This window comes from Osmerus eperlanus, chromosome 10, assembly GCF_963692335.1.
Source record: "Osmerus eperlanus chromosome 10, fOsmEpe2.1, whole genome shotgun sequence".
In the NCBI taxonomy this organism is placed as follows: Eukaryota; Metazoa; Chordata; class Actinopteri; order Osmeriformes; family Osmeridae; genus Osmerus; species Osmerus eperlanus.
The window spans coordinates 7,791,166-7,810,327 of record NC_085027.1 but is presented as its reverse complement, the minus strand read 5'-3'; the positions used below and the strand labels follow the sequence as shown (position 1 = coordinate 7,810,327).

At 44.2% G+C, this 19,162-nt stretch overlaps 2 protein-coding genes across 2 annotated transcripts; both read left to right on the top strand.

The window, feature by feature from the left end:
- Nucleotides 1–4,599: 4,599 nt before the first annotated feature.
- Nucleotides 4,600–8,067, top strand: fgf3 (fibroblast growth factor 3). The gene is made up of 3 exons (XM_062471449.1): nt 4,600–4,954; nt 6,108–6,211; nt 6,587–8,067. Exons 1-3 carry the CDS (start codon nt 4,678–4,680, stop codon nt 7,061–7,063), a joined length of 858 nt encoding a protein of 285 aa, XP_062327433.1. The 5' UTR covers nt 4,600–4,677; the 3' UTR covers nt 7,064–8,067.
- Nucleotides 8,068–12,803: 4,736 nt separating this feature from the next.
- Nucleotides 12,804–18,624, top strand: fgf4 (fibroblast growth factor 4). The gene is made up of 4 exons (XM_062472003.1): nt 12,804–13,365; nt 14,693–14,796; nt 15,516–17,143; nt 17,230–18,624. Exons 1-3 carry the CDS (start codon nt 12,948–12,950, stop codon nt 15,690–15,692), a joined length of 699 nt encoding a protein of 232 aa, XP_062327987.1. The 5' UTR covers nt 12,804–12,947; the 3' UTR covers nt 15,693–17,143; nt 17,230–18,624.
- Nucleotides 18,625–19,162: the final 538 nt, after the last annotated feature.

Sequence of the window (19,162 nt, the reverse complement as noted above, 5' to 3'; positions counted from 1 at the left end):
ATGTGGCATTACTTTAATGACCATAATTCCTCTCCTACCATCCTCCTCCTCTCTGTCCTTCCTCCCTCTTCCCCCCAGCCCAAGATTTGTACTGGCCTTGTGACTGTGGGGTGCTGTGTGTATGTATGTGTGTGTGACTGTGCATGTCTATGTGTGCCTGTGTATGTGTGTGCATGTGTGTGTGTACGTGTGCGTGTGTGTTTCAGCCATTGATGGCCTATAGAGTTACATCCCACCACAATCATCACCCTGTTAGGAGGTGCAGGGCTCTGCTGAGGTACCTGAGACCTGCAGCTAACAATCAAAGGACTGGAGAAGCATAGGACAAGCCTATCTTGTTACAGAGAGAAAGGAGAGAGAGAGGGACAGGGTGAGAGAGAGTGTGTGTATGTGAGAGAGAGAAAGAGAAAGAGAAAGAGAAAGAGAGAGAGAGAGAGAGAGAGAGAGAGAGAGAGAGAGAGAGAAAGAGAGAGAGAGAGAGAGAGAGAGAGAGAGAGAGAGAGAGAGAGAGAGAGAGAGAGAGAGAGAGAGAGAGAGAGAGAGAGAGAGAGAGAGAGAGAGAGAGAGAGAGAGAGATTGTGACAGTGAGAGAGCTTCCTGTCAGAGTTTAATCAGGCTGTACTCACAGTACCCACTGTGTGTCTATGCATGTCAATGAGTTTGTGTACGTGTGAATACGTGTGTGTAGGTGTGTTTGTCTAAGTATGTGTATTTGTGTGTTTCCTTATGTATGTGCATGTATGTTTGTGTAAATGTTAGTGTTAGTATGTGGTTGTAAATGTAACTGTGTGTAACTATGTGTGTGTAAGTGTGTGTGGGCTGTGTGTGCAGAGTGTGTGTGTGTGTGTTTTTGTGTGAGTCTATGTGTGACAGGAAGGTGTTGGAAGGTGAATCCTCAGCCCTGCAGCTAGCTGTGGTTTCTACATCCTCCTCCTCATATGTCCTGCTGTTCTGTATGCAGAGAGAAACTGAAGGCTCACTCTGTTTCCCATCCTGCATTTATTATGGTGTATCTTAGTGTATCCGTGTTTGCAGGTGACATGTGACTCGTAGATACATGTACTGTAGTCTTCAGTAAACTGGAGAACTAACTAACAAATGTATATTTAAAAAAATGATGACTGTAAGAGAAGATTTAACAACAGTAATGAAATCAAATCCCTAGAAACAATTGTGATTCTGTTTTGTGTTCCACACAGTTAGCCATACAGCCTGTCATCTATCCAGCCATCCAGCCATCCAGCCATCCAGCCTGCCATCTATCCAGCCATCCAGCCATCCAGCCATCCAGCCAGCCAGCCAGCCAGCCAGCAATCCAGCCAGCAATCCAGCCAGCCACCCATCCAGTCACTCAGTCAGTCACCCAGCCAGACCCAGGGTGAAGGGTTAACATCTCTGGCCCGGGTGGGCCCGCTGGTTAGAAAGGGCCTCGGTCTGAGAGTCCAAGAGTTGCCAATTTGTTTGCCGTGTGTTGGAACAGTACGGGAGTTCTGCTGGCTCTGATGGGCAGGTGAGATCAAAGCCACAGGGACAAAGGAAGCTCAGCAGAGATTTGTTAGGGGAGGGCTGTGGCCCCGACAGGCCCTCTGATCAGGTCCTCTCTATAGAAACCTGCCATGAGAAAAAGTACAGCAGAAAGGGCTCAAAGGTCAGTATGATTGGTCTGGATTATTAGCCCCTCCCCTTGCCTAGTCGGGGGGGGGGGGGGGGGGGGGGTTGGTTGAAAAGGACTGGTGGCTCCTAACCTTTGTCGTGGCAGAAAAGAAGCCTATTGTGAGACCGTTTGTCGGAATTTGGGGTCAATTAAAAAAGAAGCCTTGAAATTTCCTGGGTTTAAAATCAGAAAGGGGAAAAAAGGAGATAGAAGAAGAAGGTGGGTAGTAGGAGATCCTACTACTAAGGTTTGGGTGAAGAACCAGTTGTAAAAAATGACTCATGTGAGTACTGTGTATAAGGGCCAGTGTAACATTTTATCACTTTATAAGAAGGACACCTGGCACCCTGAATGAACAATACGCTTAATTAAGGACTTTAATAACCACAATTGAGATGTCTTATTTTTCACCTCTTTACATATATATATATATTGAAGACCTTTCACAGTCGACATGATAACATTAGAGGAGGGGGTGTTTTTAAATCCACTTTTGGAATTCAGACAGGCTGTAACCCTAGTACCTAGTCCGTTCTCACAAAAAACACACCATACACACCCCAGGAATTAATATTTTCACTTTGAATCATAGTGTATCACTGATCACCATAAAGAGGAGCCATTATTATATATATATATATATATATATACTATACTACAAAGCAAAGTGGAAGTGTAGAGGTAGAGTGTGCAGGTGGGTGGGTACAGGTATGTGGGTGGTAATTAGGGAGCAAGCAGGTAGGTTGGGGGTGAGGTTAATTGTGCGAGATTTGTAGCAGGCTCCATGCCAACCTCTATAACATTCCTAGTCTGTCTTGGGTTTTATCAAAGTTTTATCACATAGAATAGTCAAACCACTTGGCCTCTCATTAGCAAGGCTTCTCAAGAATGATTTCAGCAACAACCATTCAGAATCTCACCCCCCCACCAACCCCACACACGTGCTGTGTGTATGTGTGTGAGTGTGTGTGTGTATATGTAAAAGAGGGAGAGAGAGAGAGAGAGAGAGAGAGAGAGAGAGAGAGAGAGAGAGAGAGAGAGAGAGAGAGAGAGAGAGAGAGAGGTAGCATATGTGTGTGTACAGGGCGCATACATCGGGTTGCTGCACTGATCATTACTGCGACGCTCGGGCGTCTGGAGATCTAATTAAAATAGTTTGAGAGCGCAACAGCAGACCACATCTGAGCTCCCACCCTATGCCAAAATCAAACCACATGAATATCTTCTCTTTTGAACTGGTCACCAGAACAACGTATGATGTAAACGGTCTGGCTAGTGTGTTCCCGGGGCCTCTCTCCTGTTTCTCGTGACCAGCTAGGAGAGTGACACGCTACCTCCGTGATGTATGGGAGGGGAAGACAAATTAACGGTACTTTCCTCCCGGGATTCTCAGGCCCGGTCTCGATAGCATGCGCTGGAGCGGCGCCAAAGGGCAGAGATATTTGTAGATGATGGTGCTAATTACGAGAAGGGTAACCATAATGCGATCAAGATGGAAGCAATTTAGGCAGTAGTCATTTGAGTGTTGCTCTTCCGCCCGCCTGCAACATAGTCGAAGCCTTGATATGGGGAATTTCACCGTCTGGGAGTCAACATGCCTTACAGTTTCCACCGAGTAAGAAGAGCGCGCTTTGGGGAGAAGGCGGCAGTGCAAGGCGGCACCTAAAAGATCAATAACTGCACTTCATATGTATTTTATAAATAAGAAATAGACTCTTCAAATAATAAAACTAGGCTAATAGTCTCCTTTGAACAGGTCGGAAGTCAACACGTTGGATTGGAAATGAGGGTAGAGGGACCTGACTGGATCAAAGAGCAATCAGATCAGTTTTATTCCCACCGTCCTCTATGCCCTCCCCGCGCGCTCGTAAGTAGGTCTGGAGATGCTCTTTATCACTTCCGCGCGCCACTACTATGGCTGGTCTTGTTGCGCAAGGGGCTCAGCAGGAGAGTTTTGGCAAATTATAAATCATCCAAACTTGATGATCAATCTTAAAGAATAACAAGTTTGATTCGAAATGGTGTGCGGTGGGCATCTGCTAAGATAAATAAGACATATAGCCTATGCTATTCACTTCCAACAGGCTACAGGCCCGTGGAACCACAAAAGTTAGCCAAATTGGTTTTATTTCCATTCATATAACATTATTTCGGTAGGCCAGAGTAAGATAGAATCTGGTGACAATGGACATATTGAGACCAGACCTGCCCACAAAGGGGCTGGAATGCGCCAGTGTTTGATCCATGAATCCTTCAATTGAATAACGAATGTGTTACTTATTATTAACAGTGCAATATAACACATAACATGCACATAATTTTTACATAATTTTATGTAAATTAAAAATCGTGTATTTTACATCGGGTCATTTTCATATTTGTGTTTAGCTATATACTACCCTCACCTGTCCAACTGCTCTGATAGCCTAATGCCCGTCAATGGCAGCGTGTATAATTTGGGTTGTATAATTGGTCTTTAGGACGTTTCAAAAGAGGAGTTCAGAGAAGAACCCTGCCCTCAGATGGCTCGCTCTTTGTGATGCGGTGTTCCGCAGTTCCCAGTGTGTGTAGCACTGTGTAATTTCATCCACGCCGCACTCTCTTGGTTCACACAAGCCAGATACCTTGTTGCCTCCCCCTCTCCTTTGTATCAATTGGTTGGGGTTCAGCCTATTGTCGCTGCGAGCTTCTTTTATATCTGTGCACACTGTCGATCAGCGAAATCTCACGATAGTCTCCAGCCTCCCAGCCGGATCCACAAGTTCTTAGCCCACCGTGGGGAAACTAGAGGACCTATGACACCCACAGGGACAGACCCACGCTGCTGTCACCGCGCTGTCCCCCACAGATGACCACAAATTTATACCGGACAAACGGATGGCAGCGGGACAACTGGCAAATGTTTTGTGTACAGGATCATAGCGTTTTTCCAAGGCGGTGGAGAACAACAAGTCTTTAATGGGACCCCAAGTGCCTCATCTCCCTTTTCTCGCACGAATCTTCTCACACCTGGCCATGCCACAATGGTTATAATACAGCTTCTTCTGTTGCTCAGTTTCTTGGACCAAAGCGAACAGGATTTTCTGTCTGCTCGGCTTGGACGGATCACTAGAGCCCCCTGCGCCCGGGGCCAGCCGTGTGACCCGAGACAACGGCGCGATGCAGGGGGACGCGGCGGAGTGTACGAGCACCTCGGGGGAGCGCCGAGACGCAGAAAGCTTTACTGTGCCACTAAGTACCATTTACAAATACACCCAAATGGGAAAATAGACGGCTCGCTTGAGGAAAACAACCCCTATAGTAAGTTGTCTATTTATTTTCCTATGTCACTGATGTTTTTGTTTTAATTGAAATAATACATTTAGCCTAGTCTACAGCAGAAAAACTGGATGTGAAAAAAGGCAATACGTTCAATTTGAACAAAGTTCAGGCATGGTTTTGAAAATATCTTTATTAAATTATTTTGCTTCAGCCCAGACAGCCTAACTAGGACTGAACATAAAAATGAAGACAACAACACTGGTTTATTGGCGTGTGTTATTAGTGTTTGTATAGCTTCCCCCACCCGGGAGTTTATTCGCTGACCTTCAGATGTGTTTGTGGCGGAGTGGTAAACGCTGGTTCAAAATAGGTCAAGCAGACGTTCTATATTAAACACTGTTATGCGTTGAGACTGTATCATAGGCCCAGGTGCTCTGCTACGCAAAGCAACATTTATCAACATCTTGTTTGTCTCTCAACACTACTTTCAAACATTTCTTGTCTAGCTGTAAAAGTTTTTAGGCGATTTTGAACCGAGTTTTCTTTTTTTGTGTAGGCTAATGTTCAAATCGTTTTCTATGTATTGTGGCCCGGAATCTTACACTGTTGATCAGTGATCATTTACTCTCTTCACAGTCAATTCCCCGGCTAAAGAGCGGCTGTTAGCCCAACGTAAACATGGCGAAAAGCCCAATTTCCATATGAACATCAGACTTAACAGGCGGGAGGACACAATAGCAGCTCATAACGGATGTATTCCTGTAATCAAGGCCGATTAGGAAATCCGGAACCTCGGGACAGTCTGCAGACTAATCACTCACAGCAAATACTCACAGCAAATACACATTGCATAGGCTATATAAATACTATAGTAGACCTATTTAAAATGGCTGCTTTTAATTTATTTAAACGAATTGTGTGGAGCTTTGCTTTCATTTCTGATGGCATTGCAACAAAAACAAACCCATCGTTAATTTTCCCTTAGGCCTAAACCTTTGAACTAGCGGCTGTTTACTCGAACAAGAGACAATTAAACAGCATGAGAAGTGTGGTCTGTAGACAAAGTTTGTTGTCAGTTGATTCCCTGACTTTTTGTCTTTACGGGAAAGAACATATTGCCATGTGCCAAACAGGCTATGTTCAGTCGTATAATATAATAACGAGGATGGTGTGGCCGTTTTTTTTTTGCCAGGCATTATGGAAATCACGGCGGTAGATGTGGGAGTGGTCGCCATCAAAGGGATATTCTCGGGTCGATATCTGGCCATGAACAGTAAAGGACGCCTTTTCGCATCGGTAAGTGTTGCGTCACACATCTGCCAATGTCAACAGGGCGAGATATGATGTAGCCTATGTAGAAGTTCGGGTAACACGCACACAGGAAGGCCTACTTGATTCCATCGGGCTATTGTTTCACCTTGCATAACAATCATTGAGTGTTGTAGAGATTTCCCCTTCTCCTTATCTGATAGAAGGCTTGTGTAACAGAAGCCATTGCTCCCGCACAGTGTGAAGCCAACCCACAGGGGTTTACCCCTTGAGTTTCAATCTTAATAGACCAATAGAATCTGTACTGTCAGAGAGAGAAGGATAATGAAGAGAATGTAAAAAATGAAATAACACAACCAGGGACTCTCTGTGACTGACCATCTCCTCCTTGTCTCATCCCAGGATGTGTTCAACCAGGAGTGTGAGTTTGTGGAGAGGATCCACGAACTTGGCTATAACACGTACGCCTCTCGCCACCACTCCACCGTCCAACCAGCCGTAGGCGGGGGAGGGGCCAAACGTCGGGCCAGCGCCCAAAGGCACTGGTACGTGTCAATCAATGGCAAGGGCCGGCCACGAAGGGGCTTCAAGACTCGCAGCACAGACAAGGCCTCGCTATTCCTTCCCCGTGTGCTGGGCAACAAGGACCATGACATGGTGAGGAGGCTGAGGGACCCAGCCAATCAGGCAGGACCGGAGGGACATAGGCCCCAAACCCAGGCTGGACAGCAGGGCCATCGGTCTCAGACCCAGACTGGACAGCAGGGCCATCGGTCTCAGACCCAGGCTGGACAGCAAGGGCCCTCTAGGCGCCGTGGGGAGCGGAGAAGGAGGCGAGACCGTGGCAGGAAAGGCCAGACCAGGAAGCCAGATGACTGACCCTTGACCCCTGAAATTCCCAATCAACCCTAGAAGGCAGTGTCTCTCGACACATACAGAACAGAAGAACGAATCACAGACATGACAACATGTGTGCCTCTCCAGCAAGGGAACATATCTTGGACCTGAGGTGTCAGCTGAGTGCATCTGATGGACAAGGATTGAACACAGGTCTTGAATTGAGACAGGAACACAAAGAGTGCTGCAGCAGACTTGGCTCCAACCACTGTACAGAGCTGGTCTAGAGGCAGCAGACTGGTCTACAACCAGACGGACAAAGTCCTAACAGTCAGAGCTCAGGCCTGTGGTTAAGGTACCTCTGACAGTGACACAAAGACACTTTGATGTGACGCCTGGTGTTTGTTGTGTACATAGAAACTACTATGATGGGGACCAAAGTCAACACAGCTGGAATCTGTCTCCTCTCTTCTATCTGTCACCAAGAAAAGGATGAGAAGTTATCCAATTTCATTTCTACAAAGACATACCAGTCATGTACATATATGTATTTACAGTTACTTTGAAATCATGTTTCATATATCAACAGTTTAAACATGTTCAGTGATTTTGAGTAAGATCTGGACATCCAATAAGTGCTTACCAATAACAAACATTATGAGCTGAAAGATGGAAAAGGTTATTGAAGAGTTGTACAACATAGAAAAGCACTTTGTCCGATGATCGTAACTCATGATAGGAACAAGAGAAATACAACATGGGAAACAGACATGTTTGTGAACTTGTGGTGTGATAGTCTACTGTCTGAGGAGTACTTGTATATTTACTAATGATATGAATATTTATTTGTTGTTATTTTTTAAGTTATTGATGAGATTCTACATGAGCGATGAGAATGTTAATGTTGCGTAGTATTCACTCACCAGTTGAACTCTGGTTATTGTTACTTGTTACTACTGAGGCCACTGGGCTGGGCTGAGGAGTTACACATCACTTTATGTTGCTGACTGATTCACATAGAACAAAGTGGAGAACATATATAAAGCTTACTTACCTGACTTTTCTCTGTGTGAGTGTGTATTTGAGCACTAGTTATCAGTTACTATCAAATCCTCTAACTGTTCTCCTACCCTGTCCTCTTCTTCTGTCCTGTCCATCTCATCCGTCCTGTACTGAGGAGACAGGAGATTTTAATTGACCTTATCCCCCTGGAACACAATCACCTGTTACTGTTCAGCAGTGGTGAATACTGAAGCAGAATGAGCCATGGTGACACGACTGACCAGCAGACCCACACTGCTGAATGCAGGGACCCCACAGTGATGTCACAGTGACAAGAACAGACATCTGGTTGCTGTGTTTTTGTCGCTGTTCCTGGTGTACTCATTCATTTCCATGTGCCTCATAAAATACAGAAGACAGTGAGGATGGTATCACAGCAACATATTATGTTTTATGTGATTCATATTCTATTTGTTTCCTCATTTTTCTTTGTACTTCCAACCAATTAAATCCATGTTGTTTTTTGAGACTTAAGGGAGAGCAAAGGCAGGCCACCACGGCATTGCGGTTGTCTATAGGAAGATATAAAGCTCTGATATTCTATACCTCCAGGGCCTGAATGCTTCCTGGCTGCCACAATGGGTCGTCCCGGGGGATACCTGGGAAGCGGTGTCGCCTGAGACGTTTTTTCTTTTTCTAAAACACCGACCAAAGCCTCGGATCCAATAAACAAAACCTAACCTGCTGAAAAAGAAACTGTGTCAAAGAAAGTGTAACACGTTGCTACAGCTGGTTATTAATGACAAACTCTTATATTACTCAACAGAAATGCGGGAGTTAACCCAAAAGTACTTCAATTCTAGCTTTTGTATTCCCGCTCCCGTATTTTCAACTATCAGCTGCATCTCTTCCTAGCATGATCAGATCAGTCCAGCACTGCCCATAGCAAGCCGTTCACCGGCGACCTAGATGGAAGGTTATCTGACAGACAATAAAACCGACATTCAGATGCAACATCCGCTGTTGATTGAAGTTACCGATAACATTCCCCTGGAGAGTTTGTTGAGAATGATTACGTGATTAACCCATCACCATGACCTCTTAATTTCACAGATGGGTGGATCATTTTTTTAAATCTCAAGTCAATGTTATGTCTGCTGCGACAATTGTTTTTGCATGAGACAGGAACTCAAAGCCTACACATAATTGATGAGCCATTGATTCCGTTGACGACTGATTTGCAGATAAGGCCTACAGCGTATTTATAACGACGGCAAAATATATTTGAACTTAATTCATCGTTGGTCCACAATTCAATTATATTTACAGTGTTGTCAGAAGTCAAGAGCCACTCATTTAATTTAAACACTAAATTGAGGCTAGGATCCTCCTCTGTTCTCACAAACAGAATCGTGTCGCTCTGTCGCTCGCGCAGACCTTTCATTCAGCTTCAGGACGCTGCCATTAGTTCAATGGCGTTCAGACCACCGACTTTTATCGGTTTAGACGAGTAAACAAAGGCTCTCTAGTTAGTGTTTGCGTGTTGGGGTCTCAAGCGGGCGTCTTCTGTTGACCCACGCACACAATTATGTGTGCGTCTGTCGCCACGTCAAGGGGAGAGCTGCTCATTAGCGCTCTCTCCCCCAGCCTGTCAGTGAACGCGCCAACTTCACGATAAAACCCTATAATGACATCCAGAAATTTAGGGCATTTTGTTCCACCGAAAAGGCTACAGAACTAGCTTAGCCCTGACATAGGTAACGGGAGGCGTCCCAGGCCCCACGAGGCAACCACCGACGTAAACTCGTAGACAGTGCACCCTAGGGGCAGATAGCGGTCCCGTGATGACGCAAAACATATAGGCCTATAGGCTACTGTAAATAATAATAGGCTACATAACATATTTATCGCTCATTATTTTTCACGACGTTGTTTTCTAATAATGAAAACTGCTCAATGGACAAGACTATTTACTTATTGACCAGTAGGTTGTCGAATTTACAAAGGCAGCAGATATTCAACCAACTTAGACCATGTTTAAATCAATCAAGTTAGAATGACAGTAACTGGCGACTGTTCCTGCTGGTGGTAGTGGGGATGATCATAATGACGGTGGTGGTGGTGATGATGACAATGATGTTGGTGGTGATGATGATTGTGGTAATGATGATGGTGATTATGTCGATGATTAATACTGGGTTAAGATGATAGAGGTGAATATCAACGACAATAGTATTGCATGTGATCACGAGGAAGACAAAGGCAAAGCCCCAAAAATATGTTATAAGAAGTTATCTTGACAATTTGGCCTAATGTTTCACATTCTTGAGCCTGCGTAGTGGCATCCCCACATGTTGGCTTATTTAACGTCTAACAGGCCTCCGTGAGGATATAGGCTACTTACCCTCGTGCCTGCCTAATTGGAACGGCCAGGAATGCCTCACTTTTGTCTATGCATGCTCTCTGAAGGAACGTGCACGGCAGGCCTTACACAAGTTGACGTCTGCGCGAGGAACACAGATGCTTTTTAAACATTCTTTGCTAGGCATCGTAAGACTTAATCGTAAGGTTATAGTTTTCCTGAGAAGTTGTATTAAGTTGTCAGCGGTTCAGAGTTAGCCTAGTGTTTCCAAAATATTCAAGTGTTTACATTACAGTAATTTATTTTCAAATATGTATAGGCCTATTGTAAGAAATGTAGCCTACACTTCCAATAAATGTAGGGCTATTACAGGTTGGCTAAGCCCTAGGTATATCAACTCTGAGAGATTATTTCTACTAACACGTGCACTACGATCAATTAACTGACCCATTGTAAAGAGGACATTTTCGTTCCTTAGTAATAGTTGGTATGGTAATCAAACTGAACTGAGGGTATAGGTGAATCTGACACAATATTCTGCATGTTATATGCCTACGCCAATTATGTATCAGCCTACTTTTAGAGTTCTATAGACCTTTTCTATAGAAAATTGAATAGGCCTACGTCCTTGTATTATTGGCGTTTTCAGATAGGCCTACTCAAGTTTGTTGGACAATGTATACAATTTTAAGGACTGATTTATCTCAGTTTGAATTAAATCTATAACGGTCGCCGTTTAATAAGAACGTGACGTTACAGTACCATGGAGAGCGCATGAAGCTAGGGCTTCAAAATGCTATTTTCTTAAGACAGTTGGAACCTGACATCATAAGAGAGGGGCAAAGAGACCGAGAGAAAGAAGTAAAGTGAGACAAAGAGAAAGAAAGAGGGTCTGTTCACATGGTGGTGGAAAAGTGAAGCTACAAACATGTGCAAATAGTGCGACTTTGCATGAGCACACACTGCCTGCGCACCATGGCAATGAGTCGCCTTCATCTAGCTCAGTAGCCTAATTGTTACCACACACATAACAACAACATGTCACTCCAGTTAGCTTTTTGATCACGCCTGACCCTCTGCGAACTAACACGCGGACACAGAAAAGATCAAATGGACCGCCTGAAAAAGGCGCGTCTCATATGAAATCAGCACGCAACATTTAGTGACGCAGCGAACCTTGCCTGGCGGGTCGCCGAGCTAAAGGTTGAAGCTCTCAAACCTGACAGTTTTTAAACCTCCCCTGTGCGGCCGAGATGGGAATGTTGTTCTATATTGAGGATTAGCCAAACGTGAACGTGAGAAAACGTCTCCATGCGGATCACTAGCTTGTCGGGAACGGGACCCACCGAGGAGTTCCAACGCTTTTTGTTTCTTTTGATACATATTGGGTAACTTGAATAGGCGGTGAAAGATGACGAAATTTGATGGAAACGAATAAAGACCTAAACAAAACGGACACTTTTGGCTGTCATTCTGTGGAATTGCATGTGACTGCGTGGATACATTTCAGTTTATTATCCACCCTAAATTAAGACAAAAACATTTATATAAATGTTTTACTCAACAGTCAATCAGATTAGTTCAATCAAAAAATTAACTCGCTAACAAAGAAATTGCCATGTTGATTAGGCCTAATATTATGATATCTGTGGGTAATGTGTGTAACACAGCAGCAGGTGTGTCAGGACAGACGGGCATGTCCCTCTGGCAACCAGAGGGCCTCGGCAGCAGTCAGGCTATCAGACAACAATGAGGACAGATCAACAAACTTATTTTGCCATTATCTTTCCCCTGCAGACTATCAGACACAGCATCTATCAGCCGTGCAACATTCTATTTAGTCTCACCATTGTTCTCTTTAAGATCCGGGTTCATTTTTTCTCCTTTTTCTCGAACAGTCTTATTCGTTTTTTTCCATTTCGTTGAATTCAACTTTTGTTTTTTTCCTGTTATTGTTCATTTAAAGAACTGTCTCCTGTCCGACACCACGCTATGTTAACTTAACTATTTCCGATTTTACATCCTCCCATACATAAATTATTTTATTCTTGCCTGATAATGAAGGAAGCTTTACACAAAGAGGCAAACTGCAATGTCTCTATTCTACGTTTCCAAAACTATTTTCTGACTTTTCTGTAAGATAAGGACCATTATTTCTATTTAAAACTTCCCACAGTCTTGCGACTGCTCTAATCTGGGTGAACATTGTCAAATGTGTTTTTTTCTCTGCAAAGAGGTTTTGACATTTCGCTCCCTCCGTATGCACCGAATGTACGTGCGCGCATTATGGGTCTCTGTGTGTTTGAGTGGCTGAGAATACAGCCCCGTGATGCAGGAGTCGAGCCGTGATGTAATTTAACTGCAGATATAAATATCGTCGGCGAGGGAGCAGCGGCATGGCTGAGTCGCGCTTGCCCAGACGGCCAACACTTCTCAACTTATCCTTGGACCCAAAACAAGTCAGGCGTGAGTGTGTACACTTTACAAAGGAATGGACAGTACTACTAACCACGGATCACTGTCTCTCCAAACTTAAAATAAAACACGCATCTTCGTCTTGGAATGAGCTATTGTAGCTGGTATTTTTTATTCTTTCGTTTTTTCTTCTTTGGAGTTCAACGTAAAGGCCGGCACAGGGGAGATATTTATAGTTCCGTACAGTCCCTGAACAGACTGTGTGCTACCGTGTTGGTCAGGATGGCCCTTCTACCAATACTGGTTCTAGGGCTCATGGCCAGTCTGGTGCGCGCTCCACCCTTCCCGGGAAGGCTGAACGGCACGTTGGAACGACACTGGGAGACCCTTTACTCGCGCTCTTTGGCTCGTATCCCCGGAGAGAAGCGTGAGATTAACCGGGACAGCGACTATCTTATGGGCATTAAACGGCTACGTCGCCTTTACTGCAACGTGGGCATTGGGTTTCATATTCAAGTGCTACCAGACGGGAGGATAACTGGAGTGCACAACGAAAATCGATACAGTAAGTTTGCTTGGAGCGTTGTCATTATTATATTTAATGAAATGTGACACAAAGGTGTCCTTTCTGGCTTGATATGATACTTGTCCTTGAGGTTGTTATCATGATAGGCCGATCATTTATTTTAACGTGACTTCCAAATATATGCAAATTCTTGTTTGAGACTTTCTGCAAATAAATATAACTTATTTTAATGAATCTGATAGACTTGCCTAATTAAATGTATAGGCCTCCATGACAAAGCATTATTTGTGGACACGTTTTGTGACATAGGCTAAATTCGTTGGCATATGAGGAATGCTACATGATGTGTATCAGTGTTGATTGAGTGAGATCAGCCGCTGTCATAAAGATTTAAGCATCAGACGTCTGTTGATAGCTCTGTCTCATCAGGGTTATGTTCAGATGAGGTATCGCAGACCGAGACACTGTTCACTGACATTGAAGGCTATGTTCAGGTAAACAAGCATCCTCTGAGATGTCACATATGACCATTGACCCACACATCTGGAATGTTACATTAGGGCCTATATGGGTGCTTTCCACTCCTGAAAGCGCTGTTTGAAACTAGAGCCAGATGGGAGCCGAGCCAAGGTCCAAACCGAGGGGACGGAGATAGACGCATCTGTTCCGGTAGATTAACCCCTTGTCCCAACCAGCCTAATTAACGTCCGCCCCAGACACTGTCATATTCTAAGACATTTGCAGACACAAAGAATAACACTCATTATTTATTTGTTTTGTGGCAAGTAGAGCTTTTCCTGTGTGAGACACAGGCCTCTGGACAGGACAGGCGGCCAGTCTGGGAACTTAGAGGTTGTTTTGTGTTGCCTTCGCCTATTTTGAGACGCAGCATAAAATTCAAGGGAGATACATTACATAGATTCTCTTTGAACGCCTCGTCGTCATAAAAGAAAAACATTTTAGAAGCGAGACAACCTTCAATCCCAGCTCAGATGCGCATGTCCGTCTAGGTGATGAGACTGTCATCATGATCTGCCTAACCAGTAGCGTAAAGGTGACAGAAATATTTTCTCTCTTACGTTTGTTAGTTTTTTTGTTTGTTTTCTTCAATTCAAAGATGTGGGTAATGATACTCATCCTCCTTACCATAACAAAATAAGGGTGTATTCATCCGTACATCCACGACTGCACTAAACTGAGTGGCTACACCTGTCAGTGGATAAGGTCTTAGTGGGCTGGCGGAGGAAAGTTGGGGGTGATTATCTCATGGATATCAAGCTGCGTCTCCATCAGCTGGTGATGATCACAGGCGGTGGCGCGAGCTTGGGCAGGTGAACCTGACTGTTTAACATGTTCCTTCCTCCAGGTCTGCTCGAGATATCCCCGGTTGAGAGGGGAATCGTGACTCTGTTCGGGGTCCGGGGCGGTCTGTTCGTGGCCATGAACAGCAAAGGGAAGCTATACGGATCTGTGAGTGTACGAGATGATTTACGGTTGATTTCCGCTGGCATTGACGTTTCTTATCGTTGTAGCCCTGCTCGATGACATGTCACCATTTGAGTTGTAATGATCCCTCCCTCCGCGATACCCGGCAGCCCCTCTCGCGTCACATTGTTGAGCTCGGTCATGGCATGCCTCCAGGGCCGGCCCGTGTTTTCGTTGTGGGCCGGATAAACCCAGGAACGGTAGCGCAGTAGATCATTCAGGCGCACATTCCATTCCTGGCATTGCCAGCCACCACACGCACCTACTGTCCTTCCCTGCGCAAAGATGAACTGGCCGCAAAGACCACCCACCTACATATACAAATACACTCACAAACACACACAATCTCTGTGTGTGTCTCTTTCTCGGTCTCTCTTGCTCTGTTCTCTCTATTTTTCAAAATTTTACTTTCATTGTGTTTTTTACGCGACACCCGCATTTATAGGCCTATCATCACCTAAGACAGATGACGCAGAGACAAAAAAAAGTGTAATGAGATAATAAGTCAACGAAAACGTCACTATTGATTTGATGTAATTAGGGAAAGTTTGACATTAACAACATTAAATAGGCCTAGGCTATATGATTTCGAATATTCCTTATAACCTAGGAATCTGTACTGTGTTGTGCTAATTCACAAAGTAGGCTAACGAAAAAAGCTCATACATGTTTGAATATTAATTACTCTAACACCTTTGTTGCAGGTTCATTACAGCAACGAGTGCAAGTTTAAAGAGAAACTCTTGGCGAATAATTACAACGCCTATGAGTCGGTGGCGTACCCGGGGATGTACATCGGACTGAGCAAGACCGGTAAAACAAAAAGAGGAAACCGAGTATCACCGGCCATGACGGTGACGCATTTCTTGCCAAGAATCTGAGCGACTCCGAAATAGACTGAAGCTAAGCACGGAAGGGGCAAGAGGGGGACTCCAAACGATGCACTTTTAAAAGGAGTTTTATGCAAGAGAACTGACTAAGTGTATCCTACTTTAATTAGAAGTTTCAAGTTTGTAAATATCTGATTATTTATAAGTTAACACATTTTTGTACTTCGGGGGAAACACCCTCGCTTCAGGGGGTAATGAAAGTGTTCCACTTTAATTAGTTTTTCTTTTTTTATGATACGTTTGCTGCTATTAAGTTACAAAATAAGACAGTTTGTTTGAAGGATCGGTTGCTTATCTTCGCTCGATGATTATCCAGCCCCGGGGCTTAAGTACCCCTTTATTTTCTTATCCCCTTTCTCTTATTCGGAAAGAACTTTAAGTCCTAATTTAAGGCCAAAAGTTCTAACAAATGAGACCCACGTGTCAGGTCACTGGTGTTAGGAGGACCGGGAGTGATGGTCCAATGCCGGGGTCCTTTGTGCAGCGTGGGAGCCTAATTGAAGCAGGATCGTCTTACTGCTGGTTAGAGAGAGCTGAGCTGAAGACCCGCTGTCTGTTTATAGCCCTGCCAGGGAGGCGAACTCTGAACTTTCCTGCCGTCAATCTCAGTCAGACCTATAGAGAGGCATCCACCTTAGTTCAAACAAGCAGAGAATCCGAGGGTTTAAACGATGAGGCATGCCTCTAACATAAAATACAGTCATGATTTTAAAACAGACATGAATACATAGGGTATGCATACACAATACAATTCATACACAATAAAAAAAATAGTCTAACACACAATTTCTCATACTAACAAAAATGCTCTAAAACAAACACTATAACACACAAATGCTCCATGCACTCACACACACGCACACTCACGGGCTTAGATTCTAGAACAGTCCCTTCCAGGCAGCATCCCAACACCAGGGATCCTCAGTTGTTTGTCAGTTCAGTGTCAGAGCTGCCTAGACTAAGCCATGACATAATATCATAGTAAAGACTCCCCTCCTCATCTGTCAGTTTTTTTTGTCAGGTATCTGTCGACTGCCTTCCTTGTCTGTTGGCCTGCCTGCCCATTTGTCTGTCTCTGACTATTGGTCTGTTGGCCTACAAACCTGTCTGTCTGTATGTATGTCTGTCTGTTTGACTGCCTTTCTTCCTCTACAGACAGACGCTAGTAGTCCCTGCAGCTACTTGGTCCTGCTTGCTCCTTGTCACGTTTAAGCTATCTTTACCCTGTGATATACTTTTAGAAAGGATAAGCATGGGAGAAATATTTACAGACAGCTGTTAGAGTACACTCTATGCTGGCCCAGTAACCCAATATATTTTTCTTTATAAATTTTGTAAATATAACCCCTGGTGACTGCTGGCACTCAGAAAGGCTCCTTCTACTCTTAACTCAGAAGAACAGACCTGGGTGGACATATCGATTCCATTGATACACCAGCAAGGTACACAAAAAAGTTCAAATCTAAATGTGTGTGGTCATTGAACAAACACAATTGAATGTACTAAACTGACTGTATTAAATCCTTAGGTATACTGAGGCAAGGTCTAGAGGACTGGGCCATAAGGAAGAGCATAGTGAAGACTGTCAGGTGTGGTGCAGTTGTCTGAACACTCCGTCTCTGTATTCTGTCCCTCTTCTCTGTCAACATTCCACAAAGCACTGCAGTTCTCAATGTACAGTCACATTCTGTAACCAACTGGACTAAAGGGCTCACTGGTCCAAAAACACTCAATATGACAGTACCATCTTGTCCTTATCCCAAATATAAGGATCTCTCAGACAGAGCTGAGCATGTTGAGATGCTGCACAGCAGACTCCTAACTCCGCCCCAATGCCTTACCAGACTCCTAACTCCGCCCCTTCAGCTTCTGAGTCTCCCAACCCTGCCCATTTTACCTGCCAGTCGCCTTGCTCCACCCCTGTTCCTCAGCTGGGCTCATTTGCATAGCCAACAAATCTGTTTACAGAAGCCTTAACAGCCACGGGCACACCTCCCTGAACTCACCACTGACCAGCCACCACCCTTCAATACCTCCAGCTATCCACCTCTTCATCCTTCCATCCATCCACATCTTTGTGCATCCACCCTTCCACCACTCCATCCCTCCTCTCCTCCCCTGTTCATTTGCTTATAAAACATCACAGACACCAGCAAGTGAACTACAGGTTCATGCAAGCACATATGCCTCCATTTCAAACTGGGACACATCTAATTGATACCCCTGCCTTAAAGTTGTTGGTACAAAGAGGGTGACAGTTTTCAGCCTTAATTATCTCGTTAGGGTTCTGTCACATTGTAAAGAGATGAGTAAATGTCAAAAATGAAAATGTTAAACATTTAAAGCCAAACAAAAGAACATCATTTTATACAGTACATACAATGGCTTTTGCAAGGCCATATTACATTGACACATTAGTGCTGTGAAGTTTAGGCTGTTGGCTGATCATGGGGAAGCCCGTCAGATATGATGATTGATATTTCACTTTCATCAACATTGCTGTAAGTAGGTCATCATGACAACAGGAGTGACTTCTTCTGCTGTTGGTCTGTCTCTATTAGGGTTAGGGTCAACAACATTTTTATTCAGTCAATTCCAAAAGTGAGTTTAACTTGCAGCATAAACCTCCTCTTATAATTTGTTCCCAAAAGCAATGGAGATAATGTGCTTAACTCTGATTGTGGAGTTTATACTTCAGTCAACCATTCAGAACTGTATCAAGACCCTGGACTTTATCTGGGGTCTGAATTCCAAACGTCCTCCTGTCTGAATCATATGGTCCTGATGTTTCTTATTTTGTCTATTTAGCAGAACCTCTGTAGTTTTATACAGGCCCTGTTGAACTATGTGTATGTGCTGTGCACATAAGACCTAAATTATGGCAGTTAATAAAACTCTGATGCAACAAAAATAAAAATTTCCCTGTCCGGTTATGTGTTTACAATGGTGAGATGTTTTCTTTCTTTGGGTGTGTACAAGGCCTTGTAACAATCCAAATTCCTTTTGCAGCATCAACCATCACATTCTTTTGTCTTAAAATGTGCCTGCCTGTCTTGCCTCACTGTTGTGGGCAGTGTACAGGGTTAGAGTCGTTGTTTAACTGTCAGTTTGGTAACTCATCTCTGGATGGAGGCTGGCCTTGGTGGACAGCGCGGACAGGTGTAGCAGCTCTGTCTATGTATTTCTGTCCCCACAACCCGGGCTAAAAGAAGCCTAGCTGTTCTCTGAAAGAATGACAGCTTTCTACTCCAGTGAAGCTGGCAGACATCTTTTAAAGGAGCCATAAACCTTCCCTAAGAATAGTGTCTGCCCTCCATCTATCTGCCTCTCTTCTTTCTGTGTCACACAGAAATGTACACTTACCTATCAGCGTGGAGTTCTATTTCAAACCCACCTTTTATGTTAAGGGACAAAGACTTTCTAGAACCCCGTTCCACCAGAGCACTGACAGCCATGTTTGG